This window comes from Lepidochelys olivacea (assembly GCF_965140295.1).
Source record: "Lepidochelys olivacea isolate rLepOli2 genome assembly, chromosome: 3".
In the NCBI taxonomy this organism is placed as follows: domain Eukaryota; kingdom Metazoa; phylum Chordata; order Testudines; family Cheloniidae; genus Lepidochelys; species Lepidochelys olivacea.
Window position 1 is genome coordinate 66,657,690 of NC_140413.1, and position 18,224 is coordinate 66,675,913.

General features: G+C 42.5%; 1 protein-coding gene across 1 annotated transcript in view; it reads left to right on the forward strand.

The window, feature by feature from the left end:
• The window catches only part of LOC311519080 (serine/threonine-protein kinase MARK1-like), a 40,962-nt gene that overhangs the window by 879 nt on the left and 21,859 nt on the right, over nucleotides 1-18,224 (forward strand). Inside the window, exons 2-4 of the mRNA XM_084625307.1 lie at nucleotides 510-802; nucleotides 5,925-5,980; nucleotides 14,869-15,007. Coding sequence (XP_084481433.1) covers nucleotides 510-802; nucleotides 5,925-5,980; nucleotides 14,869-15,007 — 488 coding nt within the window. The remainder of the gene's footprint in view (nucleotides 1-509; nucleotides 803-5,924; nucleotides 5,981-14,868; nucleotides 15,008-18,224) is intronic.

Sequence of the window (18,224 nt, forward strand, 5' to 3'; positions counted from 1 at the left end):
TAAACAACATATGATATTTCTTTATTTATGACATTTAATTTTATTCTGTTTGAATAATCTTCTAAAGGGACTGATCCAAGGCAGCTAACGCCAAAGGGAGTCTTTCTTTTGCCTTTGGTGGGTTTTGGATCAGGCCCTAAGGGAGCATGTTAGAAAAAGAACACATTGGCCACTTTCCAGTATACAGTTCATTTAAAGGAAAATATTTATTTTTTGTCTTTAGGTGTGTTTTACATGCGCACCTTACCTACTGTAATCAGTGGGCTATACAGAGATACAGACATAGATATGATGTGGATATCAGATGGCAGATTTTGACTCTTGAGGGAGACAGAAAGCTTATGCTTCACTCTGGAAATGCATCCTGTCTGCAACATCAAATTGTCATGATCAGTCTAAATAATCAGGAGTTCACTAAAGTAAACTTATTCCCCATGCATTTTGAAAATAGATCTATGCTGCTCAAGTTGAAATGGGTGTTGCCAATTTGCATATATTCTACAATTTAGGTAGCCATAAAAGTCATTGACAAGAAAAAAGCCAAGCAGGATTCCTACGTTTTAAAAAATATGAAGCGGGAGCCCCGGATACACCAGATGATTAAGCATCCTAATATTGTTCAGCTATATGAGACTTTGGAGACTGAAAAGTCCTATTACATGGTGATGGAACTATGCCTAGGTGGAGACCTCATGGACAGAATCTGTGACAAAAAGAAACTGGAAGAAAGGGAAGTAAGGGAATATACCAGGCAGATCATGTCTGCAGTTGAACATCTGCATCGCCATGGGATTGTCCACAGGTAGGGTTCTTTCCCCCCTTTCAAATAAAAGTGACAAAATCAATAATTCCAGTATGAGTAGTATTTTTCTTTATGGAAATTATTTATTTCACCTGCCCTAATGATAATGATAATGTCCACTCCAGAGAAGATCAACATTTTTCAATTTTTCATCTCAATATTTTCACACAATCCCTACCCCAATTTTTTCAATCCTTTCTAATCAAGTGTTTATGATAAGTGGAGAATTCCAGGGCCAGGACAGAGGACGAATTTTATAATGTAGTTTAGGGAACTAACTTGAAAGTTTGGTTATTTTGGTTATTTTGGAATTAATTTGGGTCAAAGTGTTATCACACCAAATAAAAATAACTCAATATATTTTTTAAACACTGGTTTAGCTGTGATAAGATCCATTGTGACTTAATCTGACCTGAGTAAGGGGCAGCAGATTATTGTGTTGTCTGCAAGGCAGACCAGGGAACAAATTGCGACTCAGAGTCAAGTTCATTTTCTTGTTCCCCACTTGCTCCAGGGAGCAAGCAGTGGGACATTGCTCTAGAACAGTGACAGATTGTTTACCTTTCCATGCTGTCTTAGCAAAGCTCATTGATGAGTTGTGGAATCAAAATCAAGGCTCTACCTATGTGTCATCCACTTTCATGGATAGGTAGCCATTCTATGGAGGCTGCTCTCCTACCCCAGGCTGTGAATCATGGGGTGTGTAGAGGGCACAATGGACTAAGAGCGTGCATTATGCCTCCTTCCCGCCTTGCGCAGTGATCTTTCACGTTTTCTTTATTTTTGTAAATAATTTGTAATTTATTATAGCTTTAAATAATAATAAAAGCACCCATATATAAAGCTCTAGCCACCCTCACACTTAATCATACTTATAGTAACTTAACAATAGCCAGCAAGCAGTATTAAATATTCATCTAGCAGGTAGCATATTAACTCTCTTACAAGTGCTTTGTGTGGTGTGTTCTGCTTTCTTGTAATCCAACAGTAAATATCTGCCTGTATCCGTTGCTTTGTATCAATCTTTTTGCTCAAATACTAAAGAATTAACTGAACAAAATTACAAAATAAAAACATGGCTTAGATATTATAAGCAGTAAAGTGTCCTAACAGAAACCTCACCGACTATCCCAGCCTGACCTCACTGCCTTTGTGGGTTCCTAGCTAATCTATTTTAGGGTTTTTCTTTAGTGGCCACCAACATAGAGTTGGATTTAGATTATTGTTCAAGAACTCAAATAGCTCAGCTTATTATTAATCAAAGATTTAATTAATCAAAGATAGAGCTGCATGGTACAGATAGGCAATACATACCAATCTGGGTTGCAACTCCATAGCTCGAATCGGTTCCGCCGAATATCAGCTCCCTTCAGGGTATACTTATACACAGGTTGCTAATAACAGTACAGAAAATTCACCAGTTAGCACAAATTTTTCATCATTTTTCTTATCTGATTTTCATACCTATTTTTCAGGGTATGCAGAACTTCATGACCAATTAGCAGAGGTGCTGGAACAATTTTTATAGTAGGGGTGCTGATGATGGAAACCATGTATTTGTTATTACTCCTTCAAGCCAGGGGGTGCAGCAGCATCCCCACCACACCTAGTTCCCCCACCGCTACCAATTGGTCGAGTATCTTATCTAGTCAAAGAACACCTTTACCAATTTTTTCTAAAATCTTATCTAGATTTTAATAATTTTGAAAGTCACCAAGACTTTGTACCAGTTATCCCAATTATCTTAGCACACTGTTCATATTCCACATTATTTCTCCATGCACAGACAGAGGTTACACGCAATTCACCATAAGCTTGGCATGAGTGCAAAGCATGTTGGCAGTTTGGTTCATAGTTAGCATAAGTGCTTTGAATACAAAGCCTTCTAAATATATGTGTGATATTAGCTAACAATCCCAACAACAGTGTTTAAATTCTTCCCATGAGAACATCCTCCAGTTGTATGTAATGGGAAGGGACATTGTTTGTTTTCTTCCCCTGCTTTCCTTCTTCCCCATTAATGTGATTTTGTTGGGAAGGCTTTGTCATAGAGACATTTTGCAGCACACCCTGAAAGTAGTCAGATGCTGACTAGTCTCAGCTCCTCTGGAAGTTCTTTCCATAGGCAAACCTGTGGATTGAAAACAATTTACCTCTGCCTCTCCTTTGTTTTGTCAGCTGCATTGTCCCAGAGGAAGACAGTTGCCTTGCTGAGTCACAGGTATAGAGATAGTCACTGATACAGCTGGCTCCTGACCTGCTGAAATTGAAATTCAGGACTAAGGCTTTGAACTCATAACACAAGCAGATTCAGAGCTGGTGGAGGGATTGGATCACAGAGCTGTTGAATTCGCAGAACCTGTCCTGTTGAAGTGCTGGAGTGCTGCATTCTGAATGGAGCCTCTGAATTGTTTCTGCTTTCAGCTCCAGATACAGTGCTTTAACACTAATGCATTGAAATTTTATGGAAGTCTGGCACTTACAGCTGATTGGAAATTTTCTAACAGAACTAGGGCGCTCGTGAAATTGACATTCTTGTGGTTTCATGACTGATATTCAGTGAATGACAACAATGTCAATTTCAAATTTCATTTCAGGAACACCATATTTTGGTTTTCTGAAACAAAATTTTTCGGGGTCACTGGTTCACTAGAAAATTTTGGTAAATTTACTTTATTTTTAAAGTGGAATGAAAGCAAAATCATAAATACCCAAAGCCCTGAGTTTCAGCCATGCCCTACTGGACATGACAGATCACTGTGGACAAATCCTCATCTGAGAAGAATGGGCAACGTTTCCTAGCAAATTGGGCTTTGAAAAAGGAATTTTTCATCACTGATGCTGCTTGGTTTTCTAGCCCAAGTACTGAGTTGATCAGGACCCCAGGGCTTTGCATCACTTTAATGAAAAGAGGAGGTTGGGAGCAGATATCTTTGATGGAAGAGGTGGACAGTGACCTAGCTTGTCCTTCAAAGAGTTTCCTCCTTTGTACCAATAACCAACTCAGATTTGAGCCTGCTGCTCTTCATCCAAGTGCTGACCTCTTCAAGGCAGCCCTTGTGATGGTGTTGGTTGCTTCTGTGAAGAAGAGGCTATACAGCTGAATGTCAGTGCGCTATTGGCCATGGAGTCAGAGGTGTCCCTCTACCGCTCTATCTTATGGAGATATTGAAGGGAGTGGTAGGGACAGAGCAGATCCCTGTGGAATTCTGCAGGTGAGTTTTCAGTAAGGAGGAGCAGGTGCCAAACCACCCTCTGGGTCCTATTAGAGAGGAATGGCTAGAGCCATCATATTCCTGCACAGTCTACTCCAGATACAAAAGGCTCATCAGTACATTGTGGTCAATTGTGTCAGTAGCTGCAGAAAACCCAAATAGTGTTAGCATTGGAGATGAAACCCCTATCTGTTGCTACAAGGTCATCTTTTAGTGCTCCTAAGGTCACCTCCATGCTATATCCTGGTTTGAAACTTGACTGCAAAGTAGCCATGACATTGGCACAAGTCACATGTTGGAGCTTGGTTATCAATTGTTTTGCCTAGGAATGGCACTAGGACACCCTTGACTTAACTCTATAATATACCTTGGGACAAATAACGTTTTCTATTGAGTTTGTCACATATTTAACTAAATATTGATCCATTTTTTGGCCACTTCTAGTATTAAAATAAGGAATATTGATCATCAGGAATCCTTTTTCCTATTTTGATTGTTATTTTGCTTTCCCTTATCTCTAATATTTCTATTGTGCATCTGAATCAGCACTTCACTAATAACTTTCCTGAGACCTATAAACAATGAGTAGATCTATGCACACATATAAAACCACACAAAACACTGGATTAATCTCAAGATATTTGCATTACTACCCTGTGCAACTGCTATAGTATTATATAATTCCCCACCCTGCCCCATTCTCTCCTCCCAGTCTCCATCCCTCCTTAAGTCTTGTCTCAACTTGAGTCCTTAGCTGCCTCCAGTAAGTGCTGGTTGCAACTGAGGGGAGGCATTTCAAAGGAGCTGCTTGTTCTCCATCCCACTTCTGCCATCCCTGACCCCAGCATACTTTAGGACAGCCAAGTACTGCTCTAAACTACACCAGCTTGCAATGGTGTCCAAGGATCTCTTATGCCAGCAGGGGATCACAGGAGCATAAGAGGCTCTGCACATGCTCCCAATATCAAGATTACACCGGCTGAGGATTCCCCTGTGCTATGGAAAACCCTTGGCTACCCCTTTTGGGCAACTTCCAAGCCATTTGGCACCACCAGAGCGGAAGCCAGGTTCTAGTTCTTAGGTTTTTTGTCAGGATATCAAACATTCCCATAATAAGCACGTGTTCAGCTAAGCCAGTTTATAGTATCTCACCTAGAATTTTGACCTAGTAATCACTGTTTGCTATAAGGAGTTGACTTTGGCTAATCCTGTCTATGTGAACATTATTGCAAGGATGGTTCCATCTACAGTGTCCCTATTTCTGCCTTTCTTTGACCCGACTATTCTCCTTCACATGTAAACAGAGCTCACTTCTCAATTTACCTCCTTTCTTTTATACTTCCTGAACACAATTAAATTACTCACATCGAAAGCACCTGCAATATAATCACCTCTTTAATGCAACAGAGAAAATATACTCAATTCTCCATAAACTTGAAGTGCAAATCTGAATGCTCTATACTCAAAGTATATTTTTGCAAAGATATAAAAAGACAAAAACTGAAGTAATGCAACAGGAAAATCAATAGCTATATTTTAGACATTTTCCTTGAAGTTTTGAAGCCCTGAAGAATTGCTATGCAGTGATTTAGTAAATAGTGTACCACTATAGTATGCAAAATAATAATTAAATGGTATTGACTTAACCCAAAGATATTAACAGAATAGATGATTTTTAAAATGAGTATTCATTAAAAATATTCAGTAAGATATTCAGTAATTTTATGAAAGTTTCCATTCCACTAACTGAAACTGCAGGATCCTGTTATAATTGTGCATTCTGAGCTGTGTGGTACTACCGTTATTGTACTGAAACTTTTGTTTAAAAATGTCTGCTAAGAATTAGCATATAAATGTTAAGTTTCAAAATACATCTTAAAGTTTGCTTTCTTTCTTGATTTGCCTAGGGATCTGAAAATTGAGAATTTTCTTCTGGATGAAAACAACAACATCAAAATTGTTGGTAGGTGCATATCATCCATAAAAAAACATAGAAGGTTGATGATTCTGGTTACTGGACTTGATAGTCATAGAAAGCTACATGAACTGTCAACTATTGATTAAACTACAAACTTTGTGGGTGAGTTGGTGATTGGAACAATCTTTGCCCAAGTGTGCCTTTACACTGTATTTGTGAATTTATTCAATTTATTTTTAAAATACGCAGAGAAGAGTATTTTTGCATAGGATTCAGTTTTCTTTTGTTGTGTGTTGTAGGGGCAAGAAACAATTTAAGAATTATAGATCTCTTATGTGGAAAAGCAGAGGTGAATTATAGACACAAGCAAATAAACTTTATACTAAACTGATACAACACCAAAGGCTTCTATGGACTAATGCCCTCAATCGGACCCCTTATCATTAAACCTTTTGAAAAGAAAACTGTTTCTGTCACTAACTGAAGTTTTGCTAGAGTGCTGAAAGTTGAGGCAAACTACTGTTAAATTGGGGAAATTTGCACCAAGCAGTTAGCACAGCTCAGAAAGGCATTTATTTATTTTACAGAAACCTCATAGAATTCTGCAGACAAAATTGCCTTTGCGTAGCACAGGTTTCCTACACTTTTGAAAGCTTAACTCCCATCAGAAAAAGGAAACCAAACAGGCACATCTGGCCCACCCAAAGCTAGTCCTTCACAACCCTCTTTCCTGCCTACCCATGCTACATAGCTCTTCAGAATACAACACTTCCACTCCTTTCTTATGTGGTTTGATAAGCAGTGCAATAGATAACAATGCTGACATTTAATGTTTCATCCTTTGACCTGAGCCAGCACCCATTGAAATGACTGGGACAGTTAATACTCAGAGCTATTGTTTTAGGCTCATTAAGAACTCGGGCTCATTAAGACATTGTTTCATCAGTTACACTTGGGCTACGTTGTCAAGATTTTCTTTCCATATATAACAGCTAGAGATTTACTTTTTTAAAAAAGCAAAAGTCAAAACACTGGACAACAACTGAGAGGCCCCCTCTTGGCAAGAACTTCACACACACCGCTGTTGTCAGGATCCTGAATAAAGGTAGGCAGGATTAGTGGCAGGAGCTTTGGATTCCAGAACTGAAGTCAGGGGTCAGAGCCATATCAGTGTCAAGAGTCAAGCCAGAGCCAGAATCAGGAGGTAAGCCAAGAGTGAAAGCTAGAGACAGAGTCAGGTATCAGGCTGAGGGTCCATACCAGGGATCAGGATCCTTGCTGGAGTTCCAAAGGACAATTGGGAGTCAGAATCCAAGTCAGAGTTGAGATCAATGCCAGGCATTCAAGACGAGAGAAGCAGGGCAGTTGTGGCAGCTAGCTAGGGATTCACATTGTTACCTGGACACTTCCTGGTATGCTCTCATGAGCTTATATAAAGACAAGGAGCCATTTAGGGATCACTAAGACCACCATCACCCCAATCACTCAAGGCAAAACACCCCATGGCTTTAAACCTCTGTGCATTGTGGGTCATAGAGAGTAGGCAGGCTATAGCTGCTGCCAGGTGGTGTTGTGGGGATGTTGGTTGCCTGGTAGTCCAGCAGGCCTAGATTCAAGTCCCACCAATCACCGTACCAATGGGGTACAACCCTGCACTTTGGGAAACACTGCTTTAGCTAATAGTTTCTTACAGACCTGACCTAACAGTGCTCTGAGTGTCTTCATCTCCCAGTGACTTCAGCATCTTACAGAGCAACACCAGAGGGATTACTTACTCAAATTTGGCACGGTCCACACTTAAAAGTTAGATCAACATAGTTATGACAGACAAGGTATAACCCCCCCACAACTGAAACAGCTATGCCAACCTAACCTTCAGCGTAGCTGCCGCTATGTCAACGGAAGAATGTTTCCATCAATTTTGCTACCATCATTCAGTGAGATGATGTTTCAATGGAAAAACCCCTTCCACTGGTGTAGGTTGTTATGCCAAAACAGCTGTGGCAACATAGCTATGCCAGTATAGTCTCCGTAGCATAGAGGTAACTTTACACTAGCATAGTTATACTTGGCTTTTATTGAGATAAAATTAAACTGATCCAAAAGGCTATGTGGACTCTTATTTCGACTTTAAGCATGGGTTATTTAGGTTTAGTTAAATCTGTTCCTAATTGTAAAGAATGTGGGCGAAATCTGTATTTATTTTATAGCTGTTAGATATATATCATTGTGGGTTTGGTGATTATTGTGTTGTCAGCTAAAAAGTAGCTAACAGTTAAATCAGTCTTAGGTGTGCATACGCGGTTACTAGACCATGTACATGCTCGCGCATGTTCCCTATACCCATGCCGAGTGTCCACATATACTGTGCTGAACATGGATATAACGCTGCATACACACATCCACACTGCCGCAGTTGTTATGCAACATTAGCACTACCATTTCATGGGTGGTATCATAGGATTCTATGCATCAGAAGGAGACGCTCTAGGAACCACTTTGCTGCGTGTTCTTGCTACTATCCCAGCCGTTCACACATTTGCCAGTGGTGGTTCCTGCTCACCATTCTCTCCTGCCAAACTGGGTGGAAGACATGCATCAATGGAATGATGACGTGGTTCTACTCCTGCTCCTTAGTGCAGGACAAATGTTTATGGCGAGATGCCGGATGGACTTTGGGCAGAACTTTCTAACATGACAAAGATGGCTGACCTTGAGGGTCAATGACAATCCAGTTTGGCTCCCATGGAACAGATACAGTGAATGCTACAGTATGCTATGGTATTGCTACAGTATGCCAATGGGTTGGCCATCCCTTCTGATACAATGTAACCCAACCAACAGCACAGTTGGTTGGATTACATTGTTTTGGAAACAATGGGATGACCTGGAATTCAGAATTTCCAAATGACAACAGACCTTTACGGAGCCGTGTGAGAAGCTTGCACCAAACCTCCAGCACCAGAACACTCAATAAAGGGAAGCCATAACAGGTGACTACTGCCCTACAGAAGCTGGCAACACCAGACAGCTAATGGTCAATTGCAAACCACTCTGGGGATTGGAAAGTCCACTGCTGGAGTTGTGGTTCTGCAAGTTTGTGAGGCAACTAATACTGTGATTTACCCACGGGTGGCTATCGTAAGCAAAGTTCCAGACATAATCCCTGGATTTCAAAAGATGGACTTTCCAAACTGTACAGGGGCCATTGATGGCACCCACATCCCAATACTTTGCCCATCAAAAAGGATGAGTATGTGAACCAAAAATTATTCACTCATTCTGTAAGGCTTAGTAGCCCACAAAGACATATGCATGAATACCAACGTGTGAAACATGGGAAAGATTCATGACACCAAGGTGTTCAGGTGATTGATATTGAACTTGAAGGGGGAAGATGGGACTTTATTCCCCAGAAGCCATATGGTTCTCCATGCTATGTCTGTGCCAAATGTTATTTTGGGGGAACCACGCATACCAGCTCCTAACTTGCCTCATGAAACCATATCCCAACATGAAGTATGGTTCCATGGAAAAAGGGAATTCAATTACAAAATCAGTAGATCCAGAATAGTTGTGAGGTGCACATTTGGTAGGCTGAAATCTTGTTGGCATTGTCTACACAGCTGACTGGATGCCAATGTGGCCAAAACTGTTCACCTAATCGTCAGCTGTTGCACATTCCATGTTTGTGAAGATAAAAGGGAGCGCTTCCATCCCGAGTGGGCACAGGACAAGTCTGGTTTACAAATTCAGTACAGGCAGCTGGATCCCACACACATGCATACCAGTCCTGGTTTCCAGTGGGCAAGGGAATCAGGGATGCCAGATGTGCACAAATTTTGGCACAACAGGGAAACAGAGGATGACATCTGCCTGTGCCAAGAGACAACTTCACACCCTGTACAGCTGCTGTAAAAAACACGAGGGACCATTGGCACATACTTGTGGGGCTTCATAGCTTTGTGCAGGTTTTTGTTCCCCTGTAGTTGATGGCCATTAGACATTCATTTCTGTGACTACTCACCCATTGCAGGCAATTATAACAGGCATCTCAACTGGATTAACACCTTAGGGCTGGGTTTGCGCTGTGAAGGGTGACAGTTGTAATGCAGTCATTGTGCAATGCTGTTGTCTTAAATGTTCACACTTGTTTACAGATCTGTTATCAGGAGTGCGCAATCGCTTAAGGATCTTATCAACATTTTTTAAGAGTGGCTGTCATGGAGCACTAATCCCAAATTAAAATGGATCAAGATGCGGGGGCGGGGGGGAGGATTTAATCATTGGATAGTGGCAGATGCCTGTGTTGTTACTTTAATTGTTTTTCATTTTTCAGCCTGTGACCTAAGCCATAAAGATGTTTATCTATCCCATCTCTGTGTTCTGAGTTCTGCTGCTTTTACAACTAGCGGTGCTTTCTCTAAGCACTTAACAACACATTTTCCACATCCCTCCTGAGGACCCTTGGGACTTCAGATATTTCTTAATCTGAAGGTGAGGGGTAGGGATGGACAGAAAACTGTTTGCAGTATGATGGCACCAGACAGTTACACCTTTCCAGTTCATGTGCTGTGAATTGCAGGGCCCAGTCTCAAATCTGAAAACATTGTATGCTCATCATATTTAGGAAGTGGAGCCCACATACGTGTCAAGGAAATTATAACATTGATTCAAAGTACTATAGAATGTGTAATTGAAATATTTTTAAAGGAAATGGAAACCAATAAAACATAATGGGACTGAAACCAGGTACAACGGGCAAATGTTAATGTCTCTGCACCTGTCTCCTTGCCCTCCTCCTCCCCTGACAGGCAGGGAACAACTGGGGAAAATTGCTCTTGGGGACAAACAGGGATGTCTCCTGTGTATGTTTGGGGGCTGGGCACTTGGTGGGCTTCAGAGATTCCTGCAGGCTCTTCATTCCCTTCCTGGATGCTCAGGAGGGTTCCCTTGCAAGAGGTTTTCAGTTCCAGTGGAAGGTGTGGTCTCAGAAGTCCTGCAGGCTCCTTCCAGTAACTCACGGGGAGGAGTCCTCTGCCTCAGCAGCATGCTGGATGGCAGCCAGAGGAGGAGGTGGTTGTGGTGGCAGCAGTACATAGACAGGTATAGTGGCCACGGCAGCAGGTGCACCCTGAACATGTTTGGCCACCAGGTCTATCAGCCTCTCCATAAGGGAATGCTGCCTTTTCTTTTGGATGTGCTCCCATACCTAAGGTGTGTCTCCTGCTCCATGAATCAGTTATCAGTACCTCTTTCTGCTGAAGAGCCTGATCCTCCCATGCCCTGAGGAACTCCAGTTGTTCCTGATTCCTCCCGTCCATTCCAATGAGCAGCTCCTCCAAGGTCCTTCTCTGTCTGCCTCTGCTGTCTCTGGGCACTGCTCCTGCTGGTTAGCAGACTGGTTTCCTTCTTGGGAACCACAGGTCCTGCCATTCAAAGACAAGTGCAGCATTATACATTTTTCTCCTTTGGAGGAAGGCAAGAAATCCCCCCACATAACATAACTTTGCTGTAGAAGGCCACAATTTTTATACTTTTCAGCATTCCAGGAATGTGACTATCCTTGATTCTCAGACTTTTGCAGCCCATGAGAAAGGAGAAGAGGCTACTAATGGTAAGAAACATGTAGTCATGTTTTTAAAAAATTTTAAATTTTCATAGTGTCTCAAGGGGAGGAGGGGAAGAGGGGCAGTTCCTTCCAGGAGCTATGTTACCAGTTTGCAATTTCTTCTTTAAAGGCTGGCTAACATTTGAAGAACACTGCAGTTTTCAAGGTACCAGAATAGAAGAGAGGTGGCTTTCCAGTCCTGTGGGGGAGATCCAGTAATCTATGCCAAAGAGATGTTTCTGCTGATGGTCATCCCTCTACTTACTGCTGAATGGAGGGGTTTAGTCAGCTATGAAGGTAGACCAAGCAGATTTGCACTGCTGTTGAATGTCAAGACCCAGCTGGAGTTTCTGCTACACCAGACGTTTCCTGAAATATGCTTACAGGACTAGGAGGCACTTCACTGGAAATTGACTATATACTCAGCTAGCATACAGAGTTTCCATGCAATACGAGATGTGAACCATGGAAACTGCCCATGCACTCCACCTCATCTCACCCCCAGCATCATCGGAAAATCTTTCCCATGTCTGCCTAGCAATGGTGAAATGGCTAATGGGGGAAAGAAACACACCACAACCTTATTTCCTTCCCTACCACTTCTGATCAGCACCACAAGACCCTCACCTTTTCACAGCAAAGGGACACCACACTGTGTTTATGCAACCACTAGACCCCACCCCACACTTCCTTCTCACACCTGTTTCCCTTGGCTTGTGCAGCACGGTTCTGTGTGGAGAGAGGCCCAAAACCAGGGACAAGAATGGGAAAATTCTGTAATCTTCCAAGGGACCAAAGAAGGCTTTGACTAACTTCCTCAGACAAGCAAAGTGTTTCCTTCCTCTTGCTGGACCTAACCCCTCTCCAGCTCAACCCACCCACTGTTCTGTGTGGCTCCAATTTGTAAGGGGATGATAAGATTGGGAAAACAAGGGTTGAAGCGCTGAAACTGTATAATCTTCCAAGGGACAAAAGACAACGGTTACTAACTTTAGACAAACAACTATATGTTCTTTACCAGGACCTTTCCACCTGTCCACTCCCTTCCTCCAGTCTACATGACACCAGGCCCATCACTGCCTGATTGTTGTCCAAGAAACGCACAGACACAGGGGCACAATGATTGTACATTAATAATCTGTTTTATAGCATCTGCCAATTGCTTTAGTAGTTAATCAGAAATCAATAAAATCATTGATTTATAGCTGTGTCTTGCTCAGGACCATTTAAGGGTTGAAGTGGAGGATGGTCTGGGCTTAAAATCAGGAATGTAGCACCAGAGGAAGAGGGAATATTGCTAGGCAGGGTGGGGATCCATTGTAAGTTACCAGCCTTGGGTTCTGGTTCCTGCTTCTGCTTGGAGTTCTCCTTGAGTTGTCAGGGGGCCTTCCACCTCCAGGTAGAGGTCCAGAATCACATGCTCTTCATCCTCTGGGGTTTCTCCAGAGTCCCTGCTGCCTCCTCACTCTGGCCCTCATCAGCATCCTATCAGACAATGAGACCAATGGGGTTGAGGAGCAGGGATCATAAGCCACTTCAGGGTCTATACTAGGAGCCCTTGACAGCACATGGGCCAGCTCTTCGTAGCCCTCCAGGAATGACTGTTTAAGTCTTTTGACCTTCTGCACAGGAGCCTCAAGTGGTTTGCCGGCATGGGGCTGGTGTCTGTTCAATGCTCACCTTCCCTAGCCTCCATGACACTTCCCAGTACAGGCATATGTTCCTGTCACTCCAGGCAAAGTTGTGGAGGACAGTGTGCTCAGACCACACATTGATCAGCACCTGGGTGTGGTCAACAGGCCTAGCAGCTGCTCTTGGAGCAGGATCCATGTTCCCTTTTTCAGATCAAAACAGTGCAGCAGAAAACTGTTCTGATGTCGTCAGTGCACCTCAGTACTGTTGGTGAAAACAGGGGGACAGGGACCTTTGTAGGCTGGTAAGGGTCAGGCAGAAAAAGGTTCATTATATTATGGAAACAGGGATGGAGGACTATCGAAACTGGAGACCTGGTACATGCCCTTTGCCCCCGTCCACACTGCATATGGGTCTGGGTCCATGCCACAGCCCAAGGCATGTGCTAGCTTACTCGCCCTGTACTCACCTTCAGACAAGTTTCTGGAGTTTAGATGTGCACAACAGGGGGTTAGAGCACAGCCACATGTGTGGACACTTGTGCAGTCGCTAGCGTAGATAAAGCCTTAGTTAACTTTGGCATGCAGAAACCAAACTCAATGGTTGTAGATAGCCCCAATGGCTGGTACTCAACCAGACAATATAGGAGTTCATTCCTTTGGAATTTACTTCCCCTCATGTGGAATCAGGTATCTGGCTTATCCTGTGGATGGGAAGCAGTAAGACCCTGTCTTGTGCCCTCAGGGAGATTCAGATGGGAATTCTTAAACAAAGAGCTTTAAAATGGTTATAAACAGCCCCTCTGAGCACATAGGGGAAAAAGTGTCTGCAGAGGAGCAGGCTGTCACTTAGCCCTGGGGGAATGGGTGTGGTGATGTGCCCAGGCTTATTGGGTCTACCCATTTGAGAGATATGCCAAGTTTAGAGAAGAAAACAGAGAAAAGTTTAGGCTTTCATTGTTTTGCTATTTCTTCCCTGTTCTGTTCTTATGGATAGATCAAAACAAAGTATTATTTAACAATCTGGTCTTGAACACTACATGTTTATTCAGGTCCCAGACTCCTCAAGGGAAGTCGACAGCAGGCTAAAACCCATTTGGGCCTGCTGAGGTAATACAGTGTTAAACAGGGGTAGTATGACATGGGGTTCCACTGTAAGAGTGGGCTGAATTGTGAAAATCAACCCTGAGAGACGTACAGACCCGTTGCTTTGAAAGGGTGTTTAGGGGAGACAGGGGAGGGAGAGGCATCAAAGGTACAGCTCACCCTGGAACCATCACACTAATCCACTTTAACTAAAGTGAAATAGGCCACTTAGACTGAACTAAGATTGCCCACAGACTTTGGCATCCATTTAACTAGATTGGTTTAAATTCATATTCTAACTTAAGGAAGTTGCAGTGGTATAAGTGCACAAGCCCTAAGTGCAGAATGTTTATTCTATTTACAGATTTAGAGCACATTCAGCAATCAGTGCAATACTGTATTCTTAGAACAAAGTTACAATATTAATTATAAATGCTAAAAAATAAATAAAGGAAACTGGGAATAGTACCTAGTCGCCTCCTTCATAACATTGCTTGTTTCAGTGTTTTGGGTTTTTGTACCTTTTTCCCTGTCTTTGGCCAAATGTTAAGGATAAATAAGTCCCAGAGGAGACTACAAATTCTTTGTTTTTGTGAATCCGGCAGATTTTGGACTGAGCAATACTATGAAGTTTGAGGGTCTCTCTCAGGAGCTGTTGAACACCCAGTGTGGAAGCCCAGCCTATGCTGCCCCAGAACTCCTAGCTCATAAGAAATATGGCCCAAAGGTGGATGTCTGGTCCATGTAAGTAGATTTATAAAAATATACTCATCAGAAAGTTATGAAATTGAATGATTTAGACTCTGATAATACAGGATTTGGTGGCACTTGTGCTTTGGGGCAGCAACAGGGAAAATGAGGAGATACATGAGAGGACTGAACCCTGAGGGATACCCCAACTAGCACTCCAGGGAAGAGCATAGGATAATATTGCTCTGTTAGTCTCTATGGTTCAATTCCATGGTCTAATACTTGAATCTCTATCTTTAGTCATGGTGCCTTGCTGATATGTCAGTAATGGCCAGGAGAGTGGAGCAGTGTTGCCATTTGGTGGAGATAGGTGAACCAAGAGCTAATACAGAGCTGAGACCCATGTATTCCTGCCTTGGCTACTATGAAGTAACTGGTTAAGGCCTCTTTCCTCTCAAACTAACTCTGTAGTGTAGACCAGGCCACAGTATATATAAGAAATAGGTTGAACTCCTGGCCGCACTGAAAGCAAAAATCCCATTGACTTCTATAGGATCAAGATTCCACCCACTGTCGTCACTCTATTTCTCCCCAATTTTTGATCCTTCCCCAGGCTTTTGTTCCCACAGGTTCATCCCCTTCCTATCACCCATCTCCATTTCAACCAAAGATGACCACTACAAAAACCCCATTCTGATACATGCATAACTATCAAAGCAACTTCATGATCACACTGAGATAGCGCTTGTCTTCCATTCTCCTTCCTGCTCCCTTTCTTTTGTTACCTCTAGCCATTATGACATTATGCTACTTTTAGGCCTCAATCATGCAGACACTTATGCATGTGCTTAACCTTCGTGCACTGTGAATATTTCACTGAAGTCAGTGGAATAACTCATACAGAAATAACTTTCAAACAGAAAGGGTTTTTTGTTGCTGAAAATGACTTTGTGTGGGAAATTGTCAGCGTTAATCAACATTTTTCACAAATTTTTCGAACATTCTTTATCAATATTTTTATTAAAAAACATTTTCTAAGCTTTTCATTTACCAGAAACCCAATTTTCAGCAAGAAAAATCACAAAAAATAATGGAAAATGGACCCAAGTCAAAAGCGTATAGACTAAGGCCAGAAGGAACCATTGGTGATCTTGTAATCCAACCTCCAGTATAACACAGGCCACAGGACTTCTCTGAATTAATTTATTTACCTGTGCATATATTATATTATTCCTGGGGGAATTCTGCGCCAAAAAATTAAAAATTCTGCAAAATTTTGCATTATTTTGTTTGTCAAAATAACACAATATAATCACACAAGTTTCCATAATTTTGGTAATTTATTTCAAAATACCTGTCAGCAAGTATGTCAGTTAGTAACAATACAGACAATGATAAATATTCAGCAAATGTTTTTTTTCAAACAGATTCCTTGCTAGGCATATAAATACAGAACTCTGAATAATTCATTTAAACTACAATACAGAGCCATATTTTCTGCCGCCCCTCCTCCCCCCTCATCCCCCCGAAACAGTGCAAAGGCTTGGGGGAGTCCGGGGTAACAGAGGAGCTGAGGAAGAGGGAAGGAGTCTAGGAGTGAACCTGGAGGGTTGTTGGGTGTGGGTGGGAGAAATATCAAACAGGGGAGCTTTTTTGGGGGGGAGGAAGGGATTGTTAGGGAGCCTCCTGTATGCAGACCCTGGCTGACCCCTAGCCTCTCCCATTCAGTCAGGCACATCTGCCCTGACCATGTGTCCCTATGCCCCCATGTGTCCTTACACCCCCACTGAGACACTCACTCCCCTCATCCCCATGTGTCCCTGCACCCTCTCCCCCATCCCCATGTGTCTCTATGCTCCCACTCAGACATCCTCCAACCCCAACCTCATCTGGCCCTGCACCCCCTCCCTGCATCCCCATGTGTCTCTGTGCCCCCTCAGCCATCCCCCAACCGCATGTGTCCCTTCACCCCCTTCCTTGTCCCCATGTGTCTCTGTTCCCCCACTCAGCCATCCCCATTCCCCCATGTGGCCCTGCACCCACTCCCCCCATCCCCATGTGGGCTAGTGCCTCCACTCCCATTCAGCCCCTGCCCCAATCTGTCCTCCCGCAATAGCCCTTATGAACATCAGTCTGTGACCCCCACCTCCACCCCAGCCTCACGCTGTCTGTCCCTCCATATCCGCTGTTTCCTGACCTGGTCTGACAGGCGCTGGGCAGGCAACCTCTTCCCTTCCCTATCAGCAGCTGGCACTGTTCCCACTAGGTGAAGTGAGCTGTAGCTCAGGAAAGCTTATGCTCAAATAAATGTGTTAGTCTCTAAGGTGCCACAAGTACTCCTTTTCTTTTTGCTCTGTTCTAGTGCTACAGTGGCCCCTGGTGGTCAAAAGGCGGAACTGCAGCAACTTTCAACAGAAGTTATTTTCTGCTGAAAAAAATTATGCATGTGTGCGGTGGCGCAGAATTCCCCCAGATATGTATATGTGCATATACAAACACACAGGTATTAATCATAGACAGACAGAGACAGACATTACATGTTACAATACATATAAAAACACATCTATTCTTTGGCTTTTGGACTTAAAGTCCACCAGGATGCAACCAAGTCCACCCAATGTCCCTGAGTGATCATTTGGATTTGAATTGCTGGACACTTTGGAGATAATTGATGTATAAAAATGTATGTAAGCAGACAGTTCCCTGTCAAGCTACATATCTGCAGGTGACCAAGAGTGTAAGCTAGACCTTCATAGCACTGACTTTATAGCATACACTAACTGCACATTTGTTCTTGAGAACTATTGTGGAGGACATACCATATAACAGTATTTTGTGGCCTAACCATGACTCTTTACATCTCTCCCTTCCTGCTCTCCCACAAACATACAGGATATAGACAGTTAAGCACAGAGGAACAAATTTTATTGAGTTACATCAGTAAAAATCTGAAGTATTGCCATTGACTTCAAGAGTGCTACTCTAAGTTTACAAAGGAGTTACAAAGCTTAATTTGGCTGAGAGAATGCTGTCAGCAACTGAAACCTGATTTAGCTTAGTTCATGTTTGAGATGTCTGCAAAATGTCTGCAAAATAGTAACCTTAAAGCTATTTACTGATGTCATTCTGTCAATGAGTCACACATAAAGAGTTGTATAAAACTTATATGTGGCCTTTGGTATTTAATTTAGACATTTTTCTGTGTTTAAGACATAAAAAATTAATTTACAACTTGATTTATTATTGCTGAGACCTTCAGCATGGAAAAAGA